The 27,993-nt window shown below is 40.7% G+C and overlaps 1 protein-coding gene across 1 annotated transcript in view; it reads right to left on the reverse strand.

Moving 5' to 3' along the window:
• The window catches only part of Dnah11 (dynein axonemal heavy chain 11), a 292,006-nt gene extending 265,038 nt beyond the window's left edge, over positions 1-26,968 (reverse strand). Inside the window, exons 1-8 of the mRNA XM_048339712.1 lie at positions 26,612-26,968; positions 24,459-24,605; positions 21,238-21,434; positions 20,658-20,847; positions 19,589-19,688; positions 15,473-15,684; positions 7,489-7,722; positions 5,540-5,707 (exon numbers count right to left, since the gene is read on the reverse strand). Of these exons, the coding sequence (XP_048195669.1) occupies positions 5,540-5,707; positions 7,489-7,722; positions 15,473-15,684; positions 19,589-19,688; positions 20,658-20,847; positions 21,238-21,434; positions 24,459-24,605; positions 26,612-26,968 (1,605 nt within the window). The remainder of the gene's footprint in view (positions 1-5,539; positions 5,708-7,488; positions 7,723-15,472; positions 15,685-19,588; positions 19,689-20,657; positions 20,848-21,237; positions 21,435-24,458; positions 24,606-26,611) is intronic.
• Positions 26,969-27,993: the final 1,025 nt, after the last annotated feature.

Raw genomic sequence — 27,993 nt, forward strand, 5'->3', positions numbered from 1 at the left:
CTTTTTTCTTAATGAAGTTCTTTTTAATAGTGAGTCTTCCCTTTGAGTTATGGGCCTGGTCATGTATGCCTGTAACTCAAGCACTTTGAATGTTGAGCAGTAGACTGAGAATTCAGGGTCACCATACATTATATAGTGAGTTGGAGGCCAGTCTTTTTTTTTTTCAGGATATATATTTAATTAGAAATTATATAATCATCATGATTTAAGCTTGGTATTAATGCATATTTCAAAACTAAATTAGACAAATTCCATATTTCTGATATTTTTATTACTCAGGTTTCTCTTTAAGTGAATTAATACTTAATAAATTTATTTGGTTTTGAAGGACTATTGTAATGAGAGAGCTTGATCCACAATTTCCTATTCCTTGGTCAATACCCTTAGAAGCTGAAGACATTCCAATTGTACCAACTACATCTGGAACTATGTAAGTTTAAATTATTCTTATCCATAACTTCATTAGGTTTTCATTAGTCTGTTATAATAAAAATGAAATTTTGGAATGATTATTAGGCAGTTTACTATTTATGTTTTTATATTTAGCTTGATGATAGTCAAAGAGATTATGTGTTTTCATCAATGTCTACTAAGCTATAAGTTATATAATACTATAAATAAAATTGTAAAACATGCTTAAATATTTATAGGACCACCTAATCAGCCATATAGCAGAAGGAATGCCAATAAGCATTCTTACAACTGTGTCTCTCAAGTTACATCTTGAACTAAGTTAATTAGACCAACATTATCAGTGTTTCATAATCCCTAAGGATTGTGTAGAGTGGTTTACCCTTTGTCAAATGCGACATTGTATTTTTTTTTTAATTTTGTCAAACTGATATACAGAGTGGTTACGGTTTCAAGCATTAGGCATTGGCTACATTTCTTGTACTGTTTGTTACCTCCTCCCTCATTCCCCCCTCCGCCCTCCTCATTCCCTTTCCCCCCATGAGTTGTTCAGTAGATTTACACTAAACAGTTTTGCAAGTATTGCTTTTGTAATCGTTTGTCTTTTTTACCCTGTGTCTCTCGATTTTGGTATTTCCTTTCAGTTTCCTAGTTCTAATACCTGTATACACGGTTTCTAATGTACTCAGATAAGATACAGAGAGTGCTTGCCCCGGATACATGAGGCCCTGGGTTCGATTCCCCAGCACCACATATACAGAAAACGGCCAGAAGTGGCGCTGTGGCTCAAGTGGCAGAGTGCTAGCCTTGAGCAAGAAGAAGCCAGGGACAGTGCTCAGGCCCTGAGTCCAAGCCCCAGGACTGGCCAGAAAAAAAAAAAAAAAAAAGATACAGAGATAGTGCAGGTACAACCACAGGAAGGGGATACAAGAGGATCATCAATAATAGAAGCTACAGGTACACATCGTATGTTGAAAGTAATTACAACAGTGATATGACAATCATTTCCTTAACATGGAGTTCATTTCACTTAGCATCATCTTTTGTGTTCATAAGGGCTATTGGGCTGTTATGATCCTCTGCTGTGACTAGCCTAAACCTGTGCTAATTGTTCCCTATAAGGGAGACCATAGAGTCCATGTTTCTTTGGGTCTGGCTCACTTCACTTAGTATAATTTTTTCCAAGTCCTTCCATTTCCTTACAAATGGGGCAATGTCATTCTTTCTGATAGAGGCATAAAATTCCATTGTGTATATGTACCACATTTTCCTGATCCATTCGTCTACTGAGGGGCATCTGGGTTGGTTCCACACTTTAGCTATGACAAATTGTGCTGCGATGAACATTGTTGTGCTGGTGGCTTTAGTGTGTTCTTGTTTGTGGTCTTTTGGGTAGATGCCCAAAAGTGGGGCTGCTGGGTCATAGGGGAGCTCTATGCTTAGCCTTCTGAGGAATCTCCATACTGCTTTCCAGAGTGGCTGAACCAGTTTACCTTCCCACCAACAATGAAGTAGGGTTCCCTTTTGGCCACATCCCCTCCAACAATTGTTATTGTTAGTTTTCTTGATATAGGACATTCTTACTGGGGTGAGATGGAATCTCAATGTTGTTTTGATTTGCATTTCTTTTATGGCCAGTGATGTAGAGCACTTTTTCATGTGTCTCTTGTCATTTCATGTGTCTCATGTGTCATTTCCTCATCAGAGAAGTCTCTTTTTAAGTCTTTAGACCACTTTTTGAGGGGGCTATTGGTTCTTTGCGGTTTTGTTTTGGAGGAAGGTAATTTTTTTAGTTCTGCATATATTTTAGATATGAGGCCTTTGTTCACTGTATGGCCGGTAAAGATCTTTTCCCAATCTTTGGGCTTTCTGTTTATCTTGCGAGCTATGTCCTTTGCCCTGCAGAAGCTCTGCAGTTTGATGCAGTCCCATTTGTCCATCCTTTCTCTGATTTGTCGCATTTCTGGGTCTTTGTTAAGGAAGTTCTGTCCTGTGCAAAGGAGCCCAAGTGTTTCTCCTACTCCTTCCTTTAGTGTTTTATGGTATCTTTTAATTTTGAGGTCTTTGATCCATTTGGAATTGATTTTGGTGCAAGGTGATATATAAGGATGTAGTTTTAGTTTGTTGCATGTGTTGAACCAGTTTTGCAGCACCATTTGTTAAGGAGGCTGTCTTTCTTCCATCCTATTTTTTTTAGCTCCTTTATCAAAGAGTAAGTAGGCATAGTTCTCTGGGTTCATTTCTGGGTCTTCAATTCTGTTCCATTGGTCTTCAGGCCTGTTCAGGTGCCAATACCAAGCTGTTTTTATTACTATAGCTTTATAATACAGCTTGAAGTTGGATATTGTAATTTGGAAGCCAGTCTTTACTAAAAAATGATACCCCAACTGAAAACACCAAAAATATGTATTTTAGATCTGAGTAAGATAGCAAACTAAGTATCTGTCTTAATGTTCTACTACAAACAAGGACAGAACCACCTAAATTTCTCCATCCTGAGGCAATTTTCCCAGACACTAGGAGTTTAACCACACAGTGAAAAGAATGCAAGGCTTGGGTTGGGAACTCTAGATTTGAACCAGCTGGAAACTATAATCTCAGGTAATGTACTTGTCCTCTGCCTTGGGTGACCACTCTCAGGCTTACTGTGACAACTATGTGGGAATGTACATGAGGGTTCTGGCACAATGCCTTGCTTTCAGGAATATAAAAAATGATCTGATTAACAGGGATGAAGGTAGCCAAGGGACTACCCTTAAGAAGAGTAACTTCTACTCTTGGTGAAATAGTTTCTCAGATAACTAAGCAAGTAGCACCATAGAAGACCAGCAAAGAGAAAGCTATTGAGTCTAATATCACCCAACTAACTTTGAAACAATGAAGAAGTCTCTTTCTTATTGTCTAGAAATAGCCCCTCTCTTAGGAAGAGACATTATCTGATGGAAGCTTTCCATTCAATATAAATAACTGAGAAAGTCAAACACATTCTTAAGGAAACATCTGAGAAATTTCTGCACATGGGCACCACGACAGCAGACAGACCTTTCACCACACCAAGAAAGGCCAAAATCCCTATCTCAAAAAGAAAATTACCAGTGGTCACTTATGAATGTATTTAAACTATTTCAATAGCAAAGTGGAGGAAGACTGACTATGCCATTTGTTATGGAGGCAGAGAGTATATGGTGGGAACTGAGGACTCATGAGGGTATTGCAAGGAAGGAAAAAGGCAAAGGGAAGTGTATGTATACACATGCATGCACATAAAAATAACCAACCAATTCATCATAAATCAACATGACTTAAAAAGTGCCAGGATAAACATCTTATTAAGCAAAAACATGGCACGTTAATATTTTGAGGCATTAATGATATCCAAGAAGACACTTCCACTAAAACAGTAAAGTCTTCAATATAAGTATCTGAGTTGAGTAAATTTCAGTTCATTCATGTAAAATTTTAGTTCATTCATTAATTTTTTTTTTTTTGGCCAGTCCTGGGGCTTGGACTCAGTCAGGGCCTGAGCACTGTCCCTGGCTTCTTTTTGCTCAAGGCTAGCACTCTGCCAGTTGGGCCACAGCACCACTTCTGGCCATTTTCTGTATATGTGGTGCTGGGGAATTGAACCCAGGGCCTCATGTATACGAGGCAAGCACTCTTGCCACTAGGCCATATCCCCAGCCCTCATTAATTAATTTTAAGAAATTGCCAAAGGAATTTCTATATTGTGTGTGTGTGTGTGTGTGTGTGTGTGTGTGTGTGTGTGTCCACATGTGTACATGCAGCGGTACTGGAACTTGAACTCAAGCTTTTACTCAACTTTCTTGCTCCCAGCTGGCACTCTACCACATAAGCCATGTCTCCAGTTTTGCTTTTTGATGAATAATTGAAGATATTAGTCCTATGGACTTCTTTGCCTAGGTTGGATTTGAACCTGAATCTTGCAGATCTCTGTCTCCTGAGTAGCTAGATTTACAGACACAAGCCACTGGTGGCCAGGCTATGTTCTTTCTAAGGCAAGATAATCAGAGAGGTAGATGAAAGACAAAAAAAGAGGTCCTGCCTTCCTTATTCACAATGGCCATCCAGAATACAGACAACTGCCAGAAGTCATGAGCAAATAAATCTTCTAATACATCTTTGTGCCTGAGCAGGTCCCACAGTCTTGTACAATTTATACGTAAACTGTGCCATTGGCTTCCATAAAAGTCTCATGCATTGAATACCTTCCATTGCCACTTTGTGCAAGTCTCTGGGGATTGGCTTGGAATATCTGCAGAGTATCTCTTACTTTTCCACAGTTACAGGGAGTACACCAGCCAGCCAATAGCTTCCTCCCATTAACTGTACTTCCCCAAAGGTACTAAAATTCTAAGGGATCGAGTTTGCTCACAACATCCTTATAAAGCTAACACAACGACTTGTACATTTCAAAGATTGCTGCCTAGACAAATATGAACATAATGCTGAGTAGATTCATATTCCATATACAACAAATAAGATGAAGAAAATAATCTCTTCCTTCCTTCCTCCCTCCCTTTGCCCCTCCCTCTTTCTCTCTTTGTGGTACTTGGGATTTAGCAACTTTGGCAAGCCACTAAAATGAAGCTATTTTTATCTGGGAGCCCCAGGGATGCTTCCAGGCACTTTCCTGGCTATTAACATGCTAGACATGACAGAGTGGCAGTGTTGAATCTCAGAGCTCTTCCCCATTTCCAGAGGCTGAAAATAGGAAGCTATGACTAGCTCAAAATACCAAAAAAATATGATACAAAGTGCATATTAATAATAAAGGTAATATAGTAAATGGTGTAAAAGAAATCATATAAACAGACAAAAGTACACACAGCAACTCAGGCAAAAAGCAGCAGCAGCAGCAGACAATCCTTGAAATCAACTACAACAGGAACTTTGTTATCAATAAGCCCAAGAGAAAAAAATTCCAGATTAAGAGCCACAGCTGCATCAGAAACAGCTCTGCAGTGGGCACACAGAGGCCTGTGAGCCAGTCTCCAATCTGCAACCAAGGAGCTAAGGGAGTTCCGGCAAGTTATAGTGTGGCAGGGATGGGACTCGATGGTACCCCCTTTCGGTGCCTCCTATGACATGAAAAGAGGCCTGACATTACCGTGTTCTCCAAGTCACATGGGTCATAAATGCTCTGTTTAAAAACTTCACAGAATTCCGTAAGTTCTTCACTCATCTTCTGGATTTGCTCATTTAAAATTGTTCCCTTGGCACCACCAAACTCCAATCGCTCCAACTTCTCAAACTCCAATATGGTGACAAATACATCCTTTGTAAGATACACAGGAAATTGTAAAATGCACCTTTGCATCATCTTGAGCAGGAAGACTTAAAAGTTTGGAATCAAGAACATTTTTAAGCATTCAAAATTGGTCAGTAGGTCCTTACTTCCATGACAGAATATAAAAGACGATTAACTAACTGAACATAGTAACTGCTCATTTTTAACTTCACACTCTCATTTTTACATGTACTGAAAAAAAGTATTTCACAGTCTAGACCAAATTTACTACAGACATGACTCCTCCTAAATCATAAATAGGGTTCTCAGATAATGCCAAAGTTTTATTTTCAGCTGCTTATGCAGAGAGCTTTGTTGTTTTTTCTTCCAAAGCTGAGGACTGAACTCGGGACCTTGCGCTCACCAGGCAGGAGCTTTTCCGCTGAGCTAAATCTCCAGTCTCCATGCAGAGAGCTTTGCCAAGTGTTATCTGTTCAAACTTAAAAACCACACACACGCACACACACATACACACACATACACACACATACACACACACACACACACACACACACACAACACCCTTCACCAGTACAAGAGTATGTGCATGCTCATCCAATTTTCAGTTTTAGGTATTTTAAAACATTATACAAAGTATATATTTTCAAACCCTATCGTTTTATAAATAGTACTAATGTGGTTTTTTTTGGGGGGGGGTGGTACCAGTCCTGGGCCTTAAACTCAGGGCCTAAATGCTGTCCCTGAGCTTTTTTTGCTCAAGCCTAGCACTCTACCACTTAAGCCCTAGCTCTATTTCCGGCTTTTTGGGGAATGCTTAATTGGAAATAAGAAATCTCACAGACTTTCCTTCCTAGACTGTCTATGAACCATAATCCTCAGATCTCAGCCTCCTGAGTAGTTAGGATTATAGTCGCGAGCCACCAGTATGGTGGCTAAATGGTATTAATATTTTATTGAATATATTTTATATTATACTATATACTATATGTATGTATGTTTATTTATATGCTAAAAGATAGCAAGAAAGCCAATCATGGTGACACACACCTGTGGCACACAGCTGTAATATCAGCACTTGAATGAATGGTCAAGAGTTTGTTGCCAGACTGGGCAACAACACAATATTCTGTCTCAAATAAACAAAAACAAAAAATTGTGTGATATTTAAATATTATCATGTGGGTTTTCAGGTATAAAATCTATTTTTCTAAGATGGTTCATATATTTTGTTCTTGAATATTCAAGGAAAAAAAGAAGTCATCACTTTCTAATACATAACTTTCTTCTAGTTTAGGAAATCGTAAACCAAGACTCACTACTAGACAAAGACTTACTTGAGCTCAGTGTAATGTTAGGACCAAAAGTAAATTTAAAACAAAGCCAAGTAAAACTTTTAAAACCAGCAGCTTTCTATCTTTGTAGAACTGGTGTTATGAGTTCCTAATAAAACCACTAAGAACGAGATCTACCATCCTTCACATGGAGTTCACTTTCCTGTAAGTCATATAAAAAGTTACTGGCTTGTATGTGCCAGTACTGGGACTTGAACTCTGGGCCTTGCACTCTTATTTGGCTTTTCTATTCAAAGCTAGTAATCTATCACATGAGCCACTCCTGTACTTCCAGCTTTTTGTGGCTAACTGAAGATGACAGCCTCTTAGATTTATTCCCTAGGCTAGCTCTAAACTGCCATCCCCAGAACTTAGTTTTCTCAGTAGCTAGAATTACAGGAATGAACCACTGGTGCCCAATTCATCTACAGGCTTTTTGGCCCCCACCCACAAAGACAAAAATCAATCAATCAATACCTCTATTTTCATTATGCGATCAAGAAACTTGTCAAATCTGCAGAACACCAGATCAGACTGAAAATCCCAGAGTCTCATCTCTGTATTTCCTGTGAAATAGCTTGCCAATCCTTTTCTATACTTGAAGAAAGAATTTTTGAAAGTCTTTAAGATGTTAATGGCCACCTGCACTTTTTCCAGCGAGTCTTCGATTTCTCCCTTTAAAAGGTCCTCTGGTGACAGGTAAGCAATTGTCTAGGAAACAATAAAAAGAAGTGACAATCAAATATATATTTAATAGTTTCTGACTGCAGCTATCTATTTCAATAGTCATTTTAATGGACAGTAGAATTGGGTCAGTGAAGTGAGTTAGAAAGCAAAATTTCTAGAAACTCAGGCAGATGGAATTTAATGGTCTGTTTATATAAGCTAAAATAATATACCACAGGTTTTTTTTCTGGATTTATGTATTCTGGACTATTTCTGGATGTATGTATTCCAGCAGTGACTAAATTTCTGCTACACCTCATAGATTTGACAACTGTGGTACCTGACCCCACATGGGTATTCCTGCCAGCAAAAATTCTGGACAATCATTTTTTTAATATAAAGAAATACACAAGCTAGCAGGAGAAATCTATCAAAATGTGGCTTTTCAGAACATGACCAATTTACCTAGTCGTATGGGGTCAGTTGCAAAGGTGAGAAAGAACTGATTAGGTTGGTATACCACTGGAAATTCTTTGGTGATAGCAAAATTCTCCTCTGCAGGCTTAAGCAGCATTGTAGGAAAAATAGCCAGCTGAGCAATGCCACATGAACATGTTTTGAAAAAGGGAAAAAACAGGAGAGGATGAAACACAGGCCTAGCAGGTCCATGGAGCACTGAGCACTGGCTAACAGGACCACCATCTTGGTCCCTCCTCCGTTGTGGGATCATTCTATTGGTTATTCAGAATCCCTAAGACCTCACAGATCTGTATATTCTAAAGGTTCTTTCGTAAGCTACATTTTTAAAACATCCTAATTTCACATACTTAGTTTCACATATATAGGTTTAAGTTGTGCACTCTTCATTTGTGGTTTCTTAAAAGTTGTCGTTAAGTCTCATCCAGGAGCCAGTGGCTCAGACCAGTAATCCTAGGTCTTCATGAGGCTAAGATACAGGATCATGGTTTGAAGCCAGACAAGGCAGGAAAATGGGCAAGACTTTTAACTCTAATGACCAAAAAAAACAATCAAACAAAAAACCCTGGAAGTAGAGCTGTGGCTCAAGTGGTAAGGCACTAACGTTGAGCAAAAAAGCTCAGGGTCAGAGCCCAGGCTCCGAGTTCAAGCCTCTGGACCATGCAGAAAAAATAAAAAATTATCTAAATTCTCAATAGAAAATGACATAAAAGCTATAGCATTCTACATAACAGACAGAAGGCCCTTTTGTCCAAATGCACATATATGATCCTCCATCTCCATTTAATGCAACATCTGTAGGTGCAATTTAGAGTCTGTGCCATGGATATACACAATAAGGAAACCAGGCAATGTCTATAATCCTAGCAGATCACAACTTCTTAAGTTTCAGCTGTCAATTCTTAACTGACACTCTTATTTCTCACTCAACCTGGAAAGTACTCTCTCACAAAGGCTGGGGACATTCTACACAGAACAGGGCTGAGAACTGCCCATAATCCCACTGCAGTTTGTGTTTTAGAGTGGTTTACTGTGGTATGCTATATTGGTATAGTATATTCTGTATTCTCTGACCTGTAGGAAGCTAAAAACTGTGAAGATAACTCAAATGCCTTTCCTGATACCTAAAGTGATACTACTGGGACAAGCCATCCCTTGATTCCTCCTGTACCTATTGGCTGGCCCTCACATAACTGAGACCATCACTGCCAATTAACTCCGTGTTCACACAATCCAGTGTTGGCAAGACTTGAAGACAAAGTGATGACACTCAATATCCTAAATGACAAAACCCCAAGTCTATTTCCCTGCACTAAGCCAAAAGAGGATGTAAAAGAATATCACATGTCAGGAGACATGGCCACAATCAAGCCAGGTGCCACTAATTGCTTCTGTCACAGAGGGTCTATTTCCTTATCTGTAAAATGAAGGAAGTGAATTAGTAGAAGCTCATGATGCCTTTTAGCTTCCAAGTTTTGAATTCCTTTTTACCATCTCCAGCTATCATGGAGCACACCAACCACTCCAGCTCTATTACCTTATAGCTAATGACATCCGCATGAACAAAAGGCCACCAGATTTAAAATGAACTAGTCCCATTTGAAAAGGTCATAGAAATGTCATAGCTACTTACTGATTCGTGTGTGTGTGTGTGTGTGCGTGTGCGTGTACACTGGGGCTTGAACTCAGGGCACTGTCCCTTAGATTTTTCACTAAAGGCTGGCACAGCCACAGCTTCATTTTTTGATTTTTTAGTGATCATTGGGAGAGAAGACTCTCATGGACTTTCCTGCCAGGCTAGCTTCAAACTGATCCTCAGATCTCATATTTCTGAGTAGCTAGGATTACAGAAGTGGTCTACCCATGTTCAGTTTATCTACTAGTCCTGTATGCATGATTGATTAAATGACTCAATGATTCATTGATTAAACATTTTAAAATTTATATCTGTACTTAACACATTTAAAAATATATATATGTACTTAACATGTATTTTGTTTTAATTTCCTCAACAATTCACTACAATTACTTACATTCTTTTTACATTGCACCAGGTACTCTGAAGCAATCTAGAGATTATTTAAAATGCACAGCTGGGAGCTGGTGGTTCACACTTGTAATCCTAGCTACTCACGAGGCTGAGATCTGAGGATTGAGATTTCAAGCCAGGGGAGGAAAATCCATGACATTCTTCTGAAAGTGGAGCTGTGGCTCAAGAGATAGAGCACCACTCTTGCATGAAAAAGGAAAGGAAGAATGCCCTAGTTCTGAGTTCAAGTCTCAGAACCAGTACAAAAATAAACAGGCTAATATGCACTGATTTTTTTTTATAAACAAAATTGGCTACTTTATACAAAGAATTTTAGCCTCTGTGGATTTTGGTCACCATGGGATATGGCGGGGGGGGGGGGGGGGTACTGGAACCAATCCCTGATACTGAGTATAATTCTACAGCTAATCAACTTATTAATAAATTAATTGTCGATAAGTTTATCAATGATGTTATGCTACTTGGATACGTATCTCCTTTTCTATTCTGTTTTGTGGATTCTGAATTTTGCTCAATTCCAACATCTTATACAAACTTTACTGTGCAGACTTTAATTCTTTCTTACCAAGGGCTCTGGAGGGGACAATTTCTATAACAGATACCAAAGCACAGACTAGACCGGAAGACAGGCTTTACAGGACAGTGTCTCACCGTGACCAGGACGCGGAGTCAAGGTAGGACATTAAGAAAAGACCCATTACCAAAGTTTGTGTTATCATGCCAAGTGACCAGATGTTTCTTATATAGCTGGTCTAAACAGCAATATCAATGACCACTACAGCAACTAAAGAGAAACACGTTTACTCCCATTGAAGTAACAGATTCCTCACGATAACTGAGACACCCAGTCACAGGGTCAGGTACACGATGAGTAAAGCAGATCAGGAACAACACAAACAATGATCACTGCAGCCACATGGACAGCACCTGATGCATCTGAAGGTGGACCAGCAACCACAGGGCAGCACAGATGACACAGCTGGTGTGGCAACTGTCTTTGACTCTCCAGGGAAGGCTGGAATGCTGGCATTTAAATGAAATCTCTCCAATACAGTATCACTGCTAAATATTTAAATAAATGATTACTATGCAATTTTAAAACAGTGAATTGATCTGTAGATCATATGCAACTGATAAAATGTCAACTTGTGACCTTTAATATGTAACATATGAGCTCCAGCATGCAACAGGTCAAACAATGCTTAATTTTCATTAAAACAGGCCAAATAAATTAATAGAAGCAAATCCTAGGAAGACTAAAGAAAGTTATGAAATTTATATAAAATCTGTGATCATGCCAGTGCCAGGCCCACTGGGGCCACATGATGAGACTGTCTTAAGAAACAAACCATAACAAACCAAACAAAAACAGAATGCTGCTATTGCAAAATACCCAATGAATGAGCTTGAGTTTCTAAAATGTGACAATGTTCAAGGCAAGCATATTACAGTGAAACAGCAATATTATTGACATGTCTTAGAAAAGCAATCAAATTTTAAAAATCACTCAGAGAACTATTCGCAAAATATGGAAACAACTCAGATGCCCTACAACAGATGAATGGATCAAAAAATGTGGCACCTATATACAATGGAATTTTACACAGCCATTTAGAAAGAATAATGGCATTCACAGGGCAGTGGATGGAACTAGAACAAATCATGGTGAGTGAGGCAAGCCAAGAGCAGAGAGACAAATGATACATGGTCTCCCTAATATGCGAATGTTAAATTTAAAACACACCAAGATATGACCAAATATACAGGATTGAGGATACCCATACACAGAGACCAAAAGAAGACAGTCTTAGGAGAAAAGCACCAAACTGTAATACCCAAGCACCTCTTCATAAGTACATAAAATATACATACTGAAAAGAATTCCAAAGGTAAGGAAACAAAGGACCTTTTCTTAACAAAAAATCACTGAGTCATGAAAATGTTATATCCTTTGATCAGCATCAGGAATATTAAGCCAATTATGCAAGTTGGTATCAAGTATTTTTCCCCATATGATATTTATGAGAGGCGGCTAGAAAAAACACTAAATAGCCCATAATGACAAAATTCTTTTTTAAGAAGCTAATGAAAGTGTAGGTATGATAAAGTACATTGGTATACCAAAGTTTTAGGAGAAGGAAAAATAAACAATTTTGAGTTTTAGAACTGCAGGTTATTTCCATTGCTACAAATGTTACACAATGGTAATATTTTGCATGTATCACTAGCATACTATATATATCATAATTAGAAAAACTCACAATTATGGAGTGCAGTATAATGGGCAAAACCTTAAATCATTAATTAGGCAATCTTGGAGAAGTTATTTTGTCTTCTCTGGGCTTCAGTCTATTAATTGGCGCTATTAATAGCATCTATGTTAAAGTTGTGCTATTCGTGATTACTTGTATTTATTATTTTGTTGTCAATTTTTTGAAGCCCAGCCTAGCTTCAAAATAAAGATCTTTCTGCTTCAGCCTCCCAAGTAGCTGGGATTAAAAGTATGTACCACCATAACCAATGCTACGAAGATTTAATATATTTTGTGAAGGACTTCAAAGAGTTCCATGCAAAACAAGTAGTAGGTAGTGTTTTGTTAAACACAATCAACAAACAAGTGAGGATGGGGACTTAACTCTTTAAGGAATCCAGATATGAAAGCTGTGTGTATTATTGTGCTGTTTGTTGGGCTTGATCTTGGGGCCTGGGTGAAGTCCTTGAATTTCTTTTGTTTCATTTCCAACTTTTTGATAGTTTATTAGAGATGAGTCTCTCAGACCTTCCTGCCAGGCTTACCACCGTGATCCTCAGATCTCTGCCTCCTGAGTAGCTAGGATTGCAGGTGTGAGCCACAAGATATCTGGCTGTCATTGCTAAGTTTTTATTCCTAGCATGTGAGGGCAGATGTACTACAAAATCCAGGATGTGCTACTTTGGAAAATCAAGGAAATCAGGTCAAGGAGACCTTTGGAGAAAAGTCAAAGAGCTTGGTAGACCCTGGCTGTTGACACAGAAATAGGAGCCAGGATAAGTTTACAGGCACAAAAAGGTAACCAGGACTTTTTCCAGGCCACCCATACCAAGGGAAGGCCTCTAATAGAGCTTTGCAATAAAATGGTTTTTTATGCTTCTCACAATGAGAACAGGTTTGGAGGAAGTGATGGGTTGTTGGCCCTGCAACAGGGACTCTACTAGTTTCCTGCAGTGACTGACACTTTAGGGGCCCAGGAAACCTGCTGAACAACACAACAAAACTGAGTCTGACACTAGAAGAACAGAAACAAGATGAAATCTGAGGAGACAACAATAAACCATGACAGGGAACTGACCTGTTGCATCTCCTGTCCATAGCTGAATTTAGCCATTAAGCCAATAGTTTGGCAAGAAAACAGAAAGGAATTGACTTTTATTGAACTTCTGTTAAATGTGGGGTGCCAAAGTGGGCATTCCCCCGTTATCTCTTCTGATCCTCTCAATGGCCCCGAATAGATATTATCCCACTGACAAGTTCAAACTGAGGCTCAAGGGAATACGTTCCTTTAAGTGGTTCAATCAGAATCATGGTCTGAGTCCAAAGACTTTATACATCCACTTCATTTTTCAGGAGCAGTGAGGGGAGGAGGAGAAGGCAAGAAAGGGAAAGGGGGGAAAGGTAGGGGATAGAAGATAGAGAAGGGGGAGAGGGATGGAGAACAAACCAAATTCCAAAACTTGATTCAACTGCCTTCTCCAGAAATTTTAAACTCTAATTCTGCAGATCTCCTTTAGTCTGGCTTTCCCTTCTGAGAAACTGAGCAAATATCACCTTTCAAATCTCAATTTAATTCATTTGAAACAATATTGAAATTGTGTTGTGCCCAAAGCCATATGTTGGAGGCCTTAGTCCCTAAACTAGGCTTTCGGGAGACAGGGTGATTTAGGAGGTGGTTAAGGTTACATGAAATTAAAAAGAGCAGGGCCATTATCCAACAGGACTGTGGCTTTATAACTGGGAAGACTGCCCCGTGAGGATGATGACATAAGGAGGATGCCAACTGCCCATAAGGCAAGAAAGCCCTCAACTGACTATACCCCTGCTCTTGTCTTGATGAAACTTCAAGCTCCAGAAAACTGTGGGAAAATGAAATTGATGTTTAAGGCACCAGGCCTGTCGTATTTAGTTATGACTTCGCTATTAGACTAAGACACACTCCAACTAAGAATCCCTAAGCACGGTACAGGTGTCATAATCCTAGCTATTCAGTAGGCTGAGATCAGAGGATCACAGTTCAAAGTCAACCTGGGCATGAAAGTTCATGAGATTCATCTCAATTAACCACAAAAAGCTAGAAGTGGAGCTATAGACCAAGTGGCAGAGATCCAACTTTGAGTGAAAAAGCTAAGGGACAGCACCAAAGTTCAAGTCTCAGTATCTACACAAACTTAATTAAATAAAATACCTATACTAGGTGGTATTCAAATACCTTTCAGCTTTGGGATGATGTAATCTCTGTCATGATGGACACAGAAAAGATGAAGAATAGATGAAATAGTCTAGGGTCTTTTGTTTTTGTGCCAGTCTTGGGGCTTGAGCTTTGGCCGAGGCACTGTCCCCTGAGCTTTCTCACTTAAGGCTAGCACTCTACCACTTGAGCCACAGCTCCACTTCTGGTATTTTTGATGGTTACTTGAATATAAGCCTCACAGAGTTCCCTTCCCAGGATGACTTTGAACCATGATCCTCAGGTCTCAACTTCTTAAGTAGCTAGGATGACAGGTGTGAACCATCAGTGCCTGGCTTGTCCAGTTTTTTAAAAAGTATAATGGAAATAAGAGGAGATTAAAGATCAACAATGAATCTGAATTCTTTCAAAATGACTCCAGCAGTGGTGTTTTTTTCCCAAGGATAATTTCTTGGATAATTCTCTAAACTTACTTCAGTTTTCAAACATCTTCCATGAGCAATGCTCCCATACAAACATGAGAAGCCTATAAAGAAGGTACTGGACAACCCAGCCTTTTGGTGGAAGCTGCCTTAAATCTCCACATTTAATCTTTCTTTTAAACTTGTCTGTAAAAAAATCCAGCAACAAGTTGTTCTTTACCTGTATCTGACTTATTTCCAGAGCTCCCTTACCATTCAGGATAAGAAGTCAGTTGGTCTTCATTATCATAAAAATCCTTTCAAAAACAGGAAAATCTTGTTCTTATGGTAATCTAGATTCTTTTTACTAGTCTAGTAAAACCTACCTCAGGAAAATTATTCTTACTCTTCCTAGTGTTTTTTACCTGGTCAATGAAGAGATTACAAAACTCTTGTAATAAGACTATAATCCGAGCAGGGGTATTATAAAACTTGGAGTGGCTCCAGATAAGACAGATGGTATGAAACAATGGAGTGATTAAAACGTGGGTCTGTGGGAATTCCTTTTCCTGGAGATCTTGAATGTGCCTTCTTAAGGGTCGCAGGTGCAGTTCCACGTCTTGGGCTTCAAGGAGAGCTGTAGGAAGGGAAGAATAGTCCAGTCTTTTCACAGGTTCAAGAGAGCCACATCAAACAACAGGACCATATTTCCCTTTCTCTTTTTCATCATACAATCGACACAGGAACAGTTTGCAACTCCAACACTCAGGAGAGGACTGGTCTAGTTACTCATAAAGCAGAAGTAATTGTGTCTGAAGACCCAGAGGGAAGAAACTTCAGAATTTATAAGATTTTCTCCTCATTCCTGCGGGAACGCTGGGGGAGTTGCATCTCCATGTTGCTACTTATCACTTTAGGAGTGAGATTAAGGGAACTGCTCTCAGCACAGACATATCTTAGGCCATTCCCATTTCCTATGAGAGAAGCTGATGCAATGATTAGGAAAATTTATATTATTATCTAAGATTTAACTGTTAAAATGACTATGTGCAATGAATATATTTTGAAACATGGCAGAAATGATGATAGCACAGCACTGTGAAGGGCCTAGATTAACTTAACTGTAAGATGGTTAGTTTTATGTTGAATGAGTTAAAAAATAAGAAAAAGAACCCACTCAGCATGGTAGGAGCAAGGAATACTTTTTTTTTTTTTGGCCAGTCCTGGGCCTTGGACTCAGGGCCTGAGCACTGTCCCTGGCTTCTTCCCGCTCAAGGCTAGCACTCTGCCACTTGAGCCACAGCGCCGCTTCTGGCCATTTTCTGTATATGTGGTGCTGGGGAATCGAACCTAGGGCCTCGTGTATCCGAGGCAGGCACTCTTGCCACTAGGCTATATCCCCAGCCCAAGGAATACTTTTTGTATGCCACACATGTAAGAACAAGATTCAATATTTTGTAGCTGCTAATGAATACCATACTAAGTTTTTTCTGAGTTAAAACTGGTTATTTTCTTCTAACACATTTTGCTTTGCTCCTAAGCTTGCAATTACTTCAATGAACAGAATACAAGTTGCTTTTATAAAGGTAAGGAATGAAGTTAAACTTTATTTTCTGGTGTGATCCCAAAAGTTTTATGCCAAAAAAACAAATAGTCCAGGCACTGGTGGCTCATGCCTATAATCATACTGAAGAGGCTGAGATCTAAGGACTCTTCTAATTAGCAAAATTCCAGAGGTAGAGGTATGGTTCAAGTGTTAGAGTACCAGCCTTGAGCAAAAGACTAGAGTTTCCCAAGTTCAAGCCCCAGTAGTAGTACATACACATGTATACACATACATACATACATACACACACACACCTACCTTGATCTTTCAGTCATATGACTCTACTTATCTACTTAATACAGTAACAAAGCCTTGAGAAGAAACAAAGTTCCCGAACTTTTCTGATTCACTTAGGTTTTGAAACTGTTTTCTGTCCATCTTCAATTCAAACTCAAATAACTGCATCTAATAGGTAAGTTCCTTTACAATGTGCTAAGCCTACTGATTTTTCAGAGTCCCAGGTGGGCCTTTGACACAAGCCTTCTACCTCTCAGAATTCATTTGGGTCACGTATTTCACTAGAAAGTGTTTTCTAGCAATTCCCAGGCCACATCCCCTTAAGACTCCTAGAACCTTCACAACTCATTCCTGTGGGATTTCTGTGCACAAAAAATGTCCATCTTGTATTATGCCAATTGCTTCTGTTTGTTGAGGCCAAACCTATTATGTGCTTGAAACCTTGATGAGTGTATCTGAAACCTCAACCCAGTGGTTCACAACCAGGGAACATTTCCAACGTCTGAAGATAGTTTTGTTTGTAATAAGGAATGATTAGTGACATCCATGATAGAGATCCTGTACCCTACCACCCATTTCCTACCCAGCTACAAGAGCATAGATGATTCATCATAGCAAAGATCTTGCTTACAATTGATAATAATGTCAAGAGTAAAAAATGCTGCTCTAAATTCACACACTGATTCTGTTCGAAAGGCTTTAAAGGCCAATTTGGTCATTGAAGAAAGGAGTTCAAATCTGACAGACACCCCTCATCAAATATTTCCCCTTAGGCTCTCTGTTCAAGCAGAACTCATGGAGAAAATCCTAAAGAGAGAGAAGCACATTTAAAGGGTGCTCTAATTCTAACTTTCCAAATGTCACAGAAAGCAGGTAAATAAAGAAAAATTCAAGTTTTTTTTTAAAAAAAGCAAAAAATAGTATTGTTAGCTTTAATTTTATTATTTAAAACTTTATTATGTTATATACATACGAAGAGGTGCTTGGGTATTGTACCTCTGTGAATCTTTCCTAAGACTATCTATCTCTTTTGGTCTCAATGTATGTGGGTATCTAGAATTCTGTGTGATTTGTCATATCCCAGTGTGTTTTAAATCTAACATGCGCAAATCAGGGAGAACATGTGCCATTTGTCTCTCTGAACTTGGCTTATCTCACTCAACATGATTTGTTCTAGTTTCATCCATTTCCCTGAAAATGACATTATTCTTTTTAATGGCTGTGTAAAATTCCATACTAAAATGAGTTCCAAAGGACGTTTGTCTTAATTTGATTTTTCTTTTTGGATGAACCTGTATTTTTTACCTTATAGTGTATGCACGTGCACGTCTTTGGGAGGGTGAAGAGAGGGCACAAAATGGAGGGAAAATGGAGAAAAAGTGGAGCACAATGACCTCACTAGTCACTGATAAAAGTGAACTATGAAACTTGTGGTTGGAGAGGGAAGGAATGGGAGAGAATGAGGAAACAGATAACACTATTTGTACAGAAATGTGCTTAATTCCTGTTGTATGTAAAGATAATCCCACTGTATATCACCTCTAAAACAACAATTTTTTTTAAGCAGGGAAAAAAACCCTTTATTATCACTAGGCACCAGTGGCTCACACTTGTAATCCTAGCATACTCAGGAGGATGAGATATGAAGACTGTAGTTCAAAGCCAGCCTGAGCAGGAAAGTCTGTGAGACTCTTATTTCCAATCACAGAAAAAGCTGGAAGTGGTGCTGTGGTTCAAGTGATAAAATGCTAGCCTTGAGCAGAAGTAGCTCAGGGATAGCACCCAGGCCCAGAGTTCAAGCCCCAGGACCGGCAAATATAAATAAATAACTTTATTATCATGTATACACATTTGTATAAACATGTATAATGAATATAATCAGAAATCAGGAACTGGGGAGAATTATGTTTGGAACTCAAACTAGAGACTGAGAGGACAAGCATAGGAAAACAGTGTGTGTGTGTACTAGGATTTGAACTCAAAACTTCACACTTGATAGGCTGGTACTTTACTGTTGAGCCACATCTATACTCCTTTTCACTGTGGTGACTTTTTAGATGGGATCCTACTTTTGATGGAAGCAGCCTGGATTGTTCCCCTTATATTTATGCCTCCTGCCACAGCAGAAATCATAGGCACACACTACCATGCCTAGCTTTTTCTGTTGGGATGGTGTCTCATGAACCTTTTACTCGGGCTAATTTCAAACCACGATCCTCCTGATCTGTCTGCCTAGTAGTTCAGATTACAAGCACGAGCCACCATACACAGTTGAGGAAGAGATTTTTAGCTGAACATCTTTTTATAATTTCCTGATCACACACAGGTTTAATGACAATGTCACTTTGAATGACTGTAATTAAGTATCTGGAGGCCCAGCACATGCAGAACCCAGTGGGTAAATAGATAATTGCCTTGCAACTGCTGATTAGAAAACCTCTCCCCAGAGCTTCCACTTTACCTCAGCTAAATACTGAAGGCCATCCACCTCCACACACATCTCCAGCTAAACCTTTAAGCTGAACCATGTCAGTAGTATAAGTAGAGAATAAAGAACAAAGGGTGAGAAAAACTGGCCACTAAACTAAGTGCAATCACTTCAAGGCTATGTCCAGGGTGGCAGGCAGATAAATGTATGTGGAACCCAATCATGAAGAGATCATGACATTGACACTAGGCTCAGGGACATGAGTCTTACCATTTTCCACAGTCACAAAAATACCCTTCAAAGTAGGAAAATAGCTGCTTTGTTTTGTTCTCAGGATCTTAACCATCTTGAGCACAATTGGAGTTTGAAGCTAATGGAGGAGAAAAAAATCCTTTAATAAATAGGAGCTGGATTACTAAATGCATTCTTTTAAGAAAACCTTTAAATTCTATTCCACTTTCACTCAATATACATGGTATTTAATACTCAAACATCTGGTTTCAAGCTGAAAAATCATTTTAATATATTTTTCCATAAGCTTATCTTGCATTTACTATTTTTCAGTTTAGATTTTCAGAAGTCAGTTTCCATGTTATATATGTAAACTATTAATTCCATATGAAATTTCTTTATCTGTTTCACAAAACTCCGAGACATATGAATAAACTTCTTAGCATTTAGTGTAAGTTGGCAGCAAACACTGGCAGTCAAGTACAAAGCTATCCCCACTAAGCTAAAACACATCAACTCCTCCCAAATCACTTACACAGGCAAGATGAATTAAATCTCACATCCTCAACATTTTTCCTAGTTTTCTTTTTCCACTGCCACTAAATATTTCCAATGATCTCAAATGCTAAACTTTCTCCAAAAAGCAAAATCACTCTAAACTCTCATTACTTTTGAAATACACACCATGTATGTAGCACCTTGGAATTAGAGAAGACTATTAAGTCCTATGAAGGCTGTTAAACCTTTAAAATTGTTGGCTATCATTGGTTGGGAGAATTCACTCCACAGCTGATTTTGTTTACTCAACTGGGTGCAGTGGCTCAAGCTTGTAAGTCTAGCCTCCTGTGAAGTGGGGTCTAGAGGATCAGAACTAGAATTGGACCCAGGCAAAAAGTTTGAAATACCCCTTCTAAACCTCCTCATGCCTGTCATCCCAGCTATTATGGGAAACACAACTAAGAGAATCAAGAGCCAGCTGAGCCTGAGGCAGAAAGTGAAAAAAAGGCCAGTGGAGTATCTGAAGTGATCAAAGGCCTGCCCAGCACTCATGAAGCCCACGATTCAAACTGTGGTACCACGCCTCCCCAGCCAACGGCTCTCTACTTACATGATTGTAAGTGCTGGATAGATTCTCTTTCCTCATTGTCCAGAAATCCAACTCATATGAAGGCATCAAGTGAAGACCATCTGTGAAAGGCTGCACTGAATCCCTTTCTATAATTTCTTGAATTTGATGTGACCATTTAATAACTACAGATTCAATTGCATGCAGTATTCGCCTCTCGTTTGATGGCAGCCTACAAATATTAAAATGACTAGAGAACTCAAAAGTGACTTTTAGCTCATAAAGATAAAATGTGGGTTGTTATAGTTATTTTACACATTCTTATACTCATTTTCTAGGTGTAAGGTCTTCAAAGATCCACTATTATTATAGATGTGGCATCCTTTTACTCCATATTTAGCATGTTCTAGTGTTAAAAAAATTGTTACCATATCCTCAAAAACCATTTTAAAGAAAAACTGTTTTCCTTTAAAAGTATGCTCTGCAAGGAAATAATACACATTTTAAAGTTATGATGTAATTATATTTCCCTATTTTGCATCAGCAACTAGTTTGTGTGGATGGGATGGTAAATGGGAAGGTTGGCTCTCCATTGTGACATGTTATGTGCATCATTACGTACTTGGTCTCTGAATAATTCTGCTCCAGGTCAATATTCTCTGCAACAGTAGGAATTGGTAGAAGGGTTCTTCTAGACATCTTGCCCCTAAAAATGTGCATCTTGTTTTTCACAATTTCAAGGTGATGTTCCATATCTTGTGAAGTGAAACAGGACCAGGATTTATGGTTGTTCTTATTAGAAAGAATTGGCACTAAGATCTACAGAAAAAGAAATGCTTTTTAAGGCATTCATTAACAAACAAGGTGCTTCTCCAATGATTTTTCTTTTTCTCTTCTCTTTTTTAAATCTCATTATTTTTAAAGTAATGTACATAAGGGTTACAGTTTCATACGTAAGACAATTTTATGTCATATAAAATTGGCAATGAGGAGCTGGGAATATGGCCCAGTGGCAAGAGTGCTTGCCTCCTATACATGAAGCCCTGGGATAGATTCCTCAGCACCACATATGTAGAAAATGGCCAGAAGTGGCGCTGTGGCTCAAGTGGCAGAGTGCTAGCCTTGAGCAAAAAGAAGCCAGGGACAGTGCTCAGTCCCCGAGTTCAAGGCCCAGGACTGCTCCCCCCCCAAAAAAAAATTGGCAATAAAACTATTCCATTTCATAAATACCCTCTTGTGACACCAAACCTAAAAAGAGGAGAGAAACAGCTGAATCAATTAGATGCAAATGCTTTGGTTTTAGCAGCCATTTGTGAAGGTTGACTCCTACACTGCAAGAAATAAGCAAAATTGTTTTCAGTGAATTGTAAACTGCATTCTGGGCTTGCTGGCAGATATATTATTGAACAAAAGTCTTTTCCAACCCTGGGAGGTATCCCTATGGACTAACTTTGAAATGGTTCCAAGTTGTTTGTTCAAAGCACATAGACCTTCTCAGAGCTCCTTTCTCCTCCACATGAGGAACATCCAGGAAACTAGGCACTCAAAAGTCATCCCAATGTCTGTTTACATTCAGAAGCCCAGCATGTGTTACATCATTCATGGGAGAACATGCTGGCTTAGGGAAATTGTCCAGATTTCCTATTCCTTTCAGATATCTATTCATTTTAAACTTTCTTCATTTTTCTGACACATTTCATCCACCTTATAAGCATATATTAGCTAAAATGCTCCAAAAATAGTTACCCTAATTCTTTAAAGGTTATGTTGACAACACAGGGTGAATGCTTAGGAGCAGACATGCTTCTGATTTCAGACTCTTTGATATTTTAGAATGTTTGCACATATATATTATATGAAGATCATATATATCACATGTGATGTAGATGTGATATATGAGACAATATGATACATTATATATGTAATGAGGTATCTTGAGATGACACCCAAGACTAAACAAAATTCATTTGTGTTTTATATATGCGTTATATACATAGCATAAAGGTAATTTTCTTCCTTTTTTATTTTGTGCAGGTCCTAGGGCTTGATTGAATTCGGGGGTTGGGTACATTGTCTGACCCTCTTTGTATTTAAGGCTAGCACTCTCATTTGAGCCACAGCACTACTTTGGCTTTTTCTGAGTAGTTTATTGGAGATAAGAGTCTCATGGACTTTCTTGCTTCGAACTGTGATCCTGTGGCAAGTGTATGCCTTCTGAGGTATTAAAGGGAGTTGAGGGAGGCTGAACTACAAATTGCATAGACTTCACAGTAGCACGCCATCTTTCATAAGGACCAGCACCAGAGATTCCACTGCTCTAAGTGGAGCCTGAGATCCTGCATGGCTCACAAGTCTCCTGGAGATGCTGAAACTAATTCCAAGCAATCAACAAAGTCAAGTCTTAGCCACTGTGTTTGAACACTGAAAGTAAACCACAGGCCACAGCAGGGCCTGAGAAGTGTTCTGACTTGGGCCCTGCTACACAAGGAACAAGATGTAGACAGGAGTCCCAGTAGAGGCCAATGCAGTAACACAAGGGAAAGACAGGGAGAAGGAGAGCAGGGGAGAAGGGGGCTGAGTCTGAAAATATGTTGAGGGTAGAACTTGTGCAATTTCTTAACAGAATACATGAGACACAGAACAGGATGAAAGATGACTGAGGTGTTCTGGATTCGCAAGGATGGAGTGATTACAACCCAGGGATAAGCGTAAATAACATCAGGCAGAGAAGGCTGGGGGAGAGACAGAAGTTCTACTTTTTCCCTTGAGATAGCAATAACACAGCACATGGAAAGATCAGGAAAGCAGGTGGCTCTCCAATTTTGGTGCTGAGGAAAGAGATTTTGACCGAAAAAAGTTTAGGAGTCCCTAACAGGCCATCACAAACTCCTCTCTATTAGCCAACTATGTGAGCTGCAGGTGGGTAGTGAGCTGTGATGACCTTGGAAATTCTGCATCTAAAAAACGTCATACACAAGGATAAGCAAAAACAACTCCAAGAGAAGGACACAGGAGGACTCTATTGTTGATGTTACATTTAAAGTTCTAGGTGAATTTCCTTTGGCGTACGCCACATGGTTACTGTATATGATTTTGGTACACTGGGTATTGTATATATACCTACCTGATCTAGGGAAGGGAAAGAAAAATGAGGGTGTAAGATATCACCAGATATGTATCCAATGCCCTATTATGTAACTGTACCCTTTTTGCACAACACCTTGTTAACAAAATTTAATTAATTAAAAAAGTCATACAATAGCCTCTTTCATACCAAACATAAGCCTCAAGTAAACCCAAGTAACACACATGATAGCCTTCCTTTAGGCCAGCTGGGGGAGGGGGGAAGGATGTTTACAACACTCATCTCAGTCCATAAAAAACACCTGCCCAGCCTTATGCTCCCCAGGAAGCAAAAACAGCAAGATGGGGGTCCAGGTGAACCCAGACATAAACTCCAAACTCTATCTGGAAAAATAACCAAAGCAAAAGGAGTTGGGGCATGACTCAAGTGGTACAGTGCCCACACACATGAAGCCCGAGTTCAAGCCCCAGTACTACTCCAAACAATCAAAGAAAAATAAATTTGACAAATATGTGTGAATGTTAAAGAACCTAGTCAATTCAAATTGGCTTGTGGTTACATCCATTGTTTGGGGAGGAAGAATGATCTGACAAGAAGCCCACATGCTGAATATTAGAATCAGTAATAGCTCACTTCACAAACAGCTTGAATGCAATCATTCTCCATACACAGGCTAGGTTTCTATAGCCAAAGCTGTCTCCAGTACTTCCAAGTGTCATGGGAAGAAGTGACTCAAGACATTAAAGACAGACAACTACCTCATCCAGGAAAGTGATTACATGTCTAAGAGGTGAAGCAGGTAGCTCTCCAAATAAAAGCATGTGAGAAAAGTCATCAGCTCCGGTGCTCTCTTCAGTCATCTTCTTGGCAACATAAACAAGTTTGTGTTTTGCATCTCTTGGAATCTGAAACAAGAGCAAGAAAAGTAGTTCAAGCTCACTATAGTTAACAAGAAAGCGGCTGTACCCAACTATAGACAGAATAAAACCTGGCATGGTGTCCATCTAATGAAGTGGGTTCTGCTGTTTTTCTATGTCCTGCACAGGGCACATGACTTTTTTTGTTCTTTAAATGATGTTAATTTCACAGTCTTTCTGGTATGGAAGTATCATCTTTGAAGGCAAGTAACACAACAGATGATCATTTGCAAAAAAAAAAAAAAAAAATCTCAGTGAAGTGAAAAAGCTCAGGGACAATGCCCAGATCCTAAGTTCAAGCCCCACAACTGATCTTTTTTAAAAGTGGGGGGAGGGGCTGGGAATACGGCCTAGTGGCAAGAGTGCTTGCCTCCTACACATGAAGCTCTTGGTTAGATTCCCCAGCACCACATAAATGGAAAATGGCCAGAAGTGGCGCTGTGGCTCAGGTGAGAGAGTGCTAGCCTTGAGCGTGAAGAAGCCAGGGACAGTGCTCAGGCCCTGAGTCCAAGGCCCAGGACTGGCAAAAAAAAAAAAGGGGGGGGGGGAGTAATACAATGTAGAATCATTCCATCTTACATTTATAATATTTTCCTCTTTGGAAATGAGCCAAACCAGAGATAAACACAGAGCCCAGAAGTTAATTTATATTTCTTTCTTCAAGGCAAAGAAGTGTTTGATCAAGATATTCTTACATTTCTAGAACTACTGAATCATTTCTGTAGCGATTATACTACTTTAGCTTCCATAATAACTAGAGTGACATGTTCTATTGACTCGTCTAAAAAAGCTGGAAACAAAAGTTACCACTTAAGAGAGTACCAAAATGAAGATTTTTTTCCCCCCTTAAAACTCACAAAATCCCCAGGGCCACCTTTCTGTTGCAGTGGAGACCCTGCTGGAACTGCTCACATCCTGGATGCAGGACTTCACAGCATGAAGCCTAACCTTGCAAACTTCACACAAGACAAATGTGAAATACAAATGCTATTCTCAGGGCAATGCTCATCCATCTAGTGGACATCATATCCAAATTCCAAAAGAGAAGACAAAACGCTGGAGGAAGGAAAAGCAAAGCAGGAAGAAGGAAAGGCCCCTTCCTTCCCCAGTGGTTCATAAACACCAAAGTGTGTGCAGAGAGCCTCGGCTACTGCTGTGGAAGGACCCGAGGTTAGGGAGGGGGGTGGGGGGGTGGGGAATGTGGTTTTACACATAAACAAGACTGAATCCAGATAGTGATGATTATCATCACTGAGCTCCAGAATAACACAGCGCGACTGAAGTTCAAGTCACCTGGCCCAGAAAACGCCCAAGTGAAGGCTTTTCTCGCCCAGCTCACAGGAGATTCTTACTGGGATTTTAAAGGCCGGCTTTCTAGAAAACTAACTTCAGCTACTCCACGGAGGGGACGCTGCGGGCTCCAGGTAGTGAAGCTCAGGTTGAAGTTGTTAAAAGCCTGGCTTCGATAAATATCCTTTTATATGATATAAAATATTTATCGACATGAACTCCAGGAAATGGAAACAAGAGTTTTGGGGGTTTTGTTTTTCCTTTGTTGCTGTTTTGGTTTTCGGTGCCTTTTGTCTTGCTTGTAAGTGTATCTGTCTTTGGAAGGGTAAAGGAGAAATTGCTGATACTCACTAGGAACTGTTGGAAATAAAACCGCACAAGCCGCGGTGGGAGGGAGGCGCGAGGGAAGGGGAGACATTATTCAAAAAGAAACGGATTCGATGGGACTCTGGTGACCGTGGCCCTCGGCGCCCTCACTGCCGTTTACAGTGATTTTTTTATTTTATTTTATTTTATTTTTAGGCTAGCTTTCTAGAAAAGCAACTCCAGCTGCTTAACTTCATGCGGGGCACCCAGGAGGTGGGCGGGGACTGCGGATTTCGGGGTACGGACATCAGCAAGTTCAAGTTATGAGGCGCCGAGGGAGCCCCCCCCCCCTCCCCCGGAGGCGCGGGCCGGCCTCGCCCCGCCTGGCGGTCCCTTACCTCCCAGGAGGCCTCGAGTCGTCCCGAGGTGGCGACGCCGAACACCAGGCAAGCGGGACTGCCGCTCCCCAGAAAGTGGCCCAGCACCTGCCGGCGGTGCTCGCTCTCCAGGTGCTGCTGCCACGTCTCCTCCCGCACCCCCAGCAGGTGCCGCACGCGGCCGCCCAGGAAGCGCACCCGCGGGTCTCGGGCGAACGTGCGCGCTCTCCGCGCCGCCGCCGCCTCCTCGTCCTCGTCTTCCTCGTCCTCCTCGGGCTCCACCGCGCCCCCCACCTCCACCTCGGCCCCCGGGGTGAAGCGCACGGCCCGCACTTCCCGGAAGCCTCGCGCCTCCGGGGTCTCCACCCGGGCTGCCATGACCTACGACCAAGGCGGCTAGCAAGGACGCCCCCAAACAAGGCGCCCTCCTCCAAGAAGCGCCTGCTCTCCTGTGCTGATCGCCCACCCTAGCCCCCCACCTTCCTGCTACTGGGCGGCTGCGTGACGGCGCGCGGAGAGAGCTTCGAGGGGCGGCCCGGGACCGGCGGCGCGTCCCGTTTCCCGGGGGACGGCGGCTCCGCCCCGTCCAGCCGGCGGGGGCGGAGGGAGCGCGGGGTGGGGCCGCATCCTAGAGGACGGCGGAGGCCAGGGACTGGGAGAGGCGGGGGACCTGGCTCCGGAGACGCTCGGTGGGTCTCCGGCGCGGCTCTCCGCCCCTTCTCCCATGCATTTTTCTGGGAATCCCTGTGAACCGCCAGTTTGGGGTATCTGTTTATGCTGTCCTGCGCCCAAAGCTCCCTGCTCAAGGCACCACCACGATCACTTCGCGTACTTCACGGGAGCCGAACCCCCTCCCACCCCCCAGTGATTAGCTCCCAAGTCCGCGAGCAAGAAGGATTCGGGGTCCCAAACTGAGAGACGGCTCCCCTTCTCCTTGCTGGACGTTGTCCACGCGTTACCAGAAAAGAGCCACGCTCTGGATTCTTCTTTCCCTACCGGGAAAGTCCAAATCGAGATACTCCAAATCCTGATTTCCATCCTGATTGGCGCCCCAAAGAAAATTGAGAAGCGCTGCTGGCTCATGCCTCTCAGGAAGCTGAGATGTTAGGGTTGCTGTTCAAAGCCAGCCCAGGCAGGGAAGTCCCTGCGACTGTTATCTCCAATTAACCACCGGAAAAAGCCGGAAGTGGAAGTGTGGCTCTAGGGGTAAAACACTGAGCGTGAGTCCTGAGTTCAACGCCCTCCTGGCACAAAAATGAAAAGTTTAAAAAAACAAAAGAACTTTGGAATACTCTTTGTAAATCGCAAAATGTTCCCCAAATCTGAAGATCAAGGAGGAAAGTTTGAGAATAAACGTAATCTTGCTGCTAGCATTTTTGAAACTATTAAGGAAGTTCTCATTA

The sequence above is a fragment of the Perognathus longimembris genome, chromosome 2 (genome assembly GCF_023159225.1).
Source record: "Perognathus longimembris pacificus isolate PPM17 chromosome 2, ASM2315922v1, whole genome shotgun sequence".
Taxonomy (NCBI): Eukaryota; Metazoa; Chordata; class Mammalia; order Rodentia; family Heteromyidae; genus Perognathus; species Perognathus longimembris.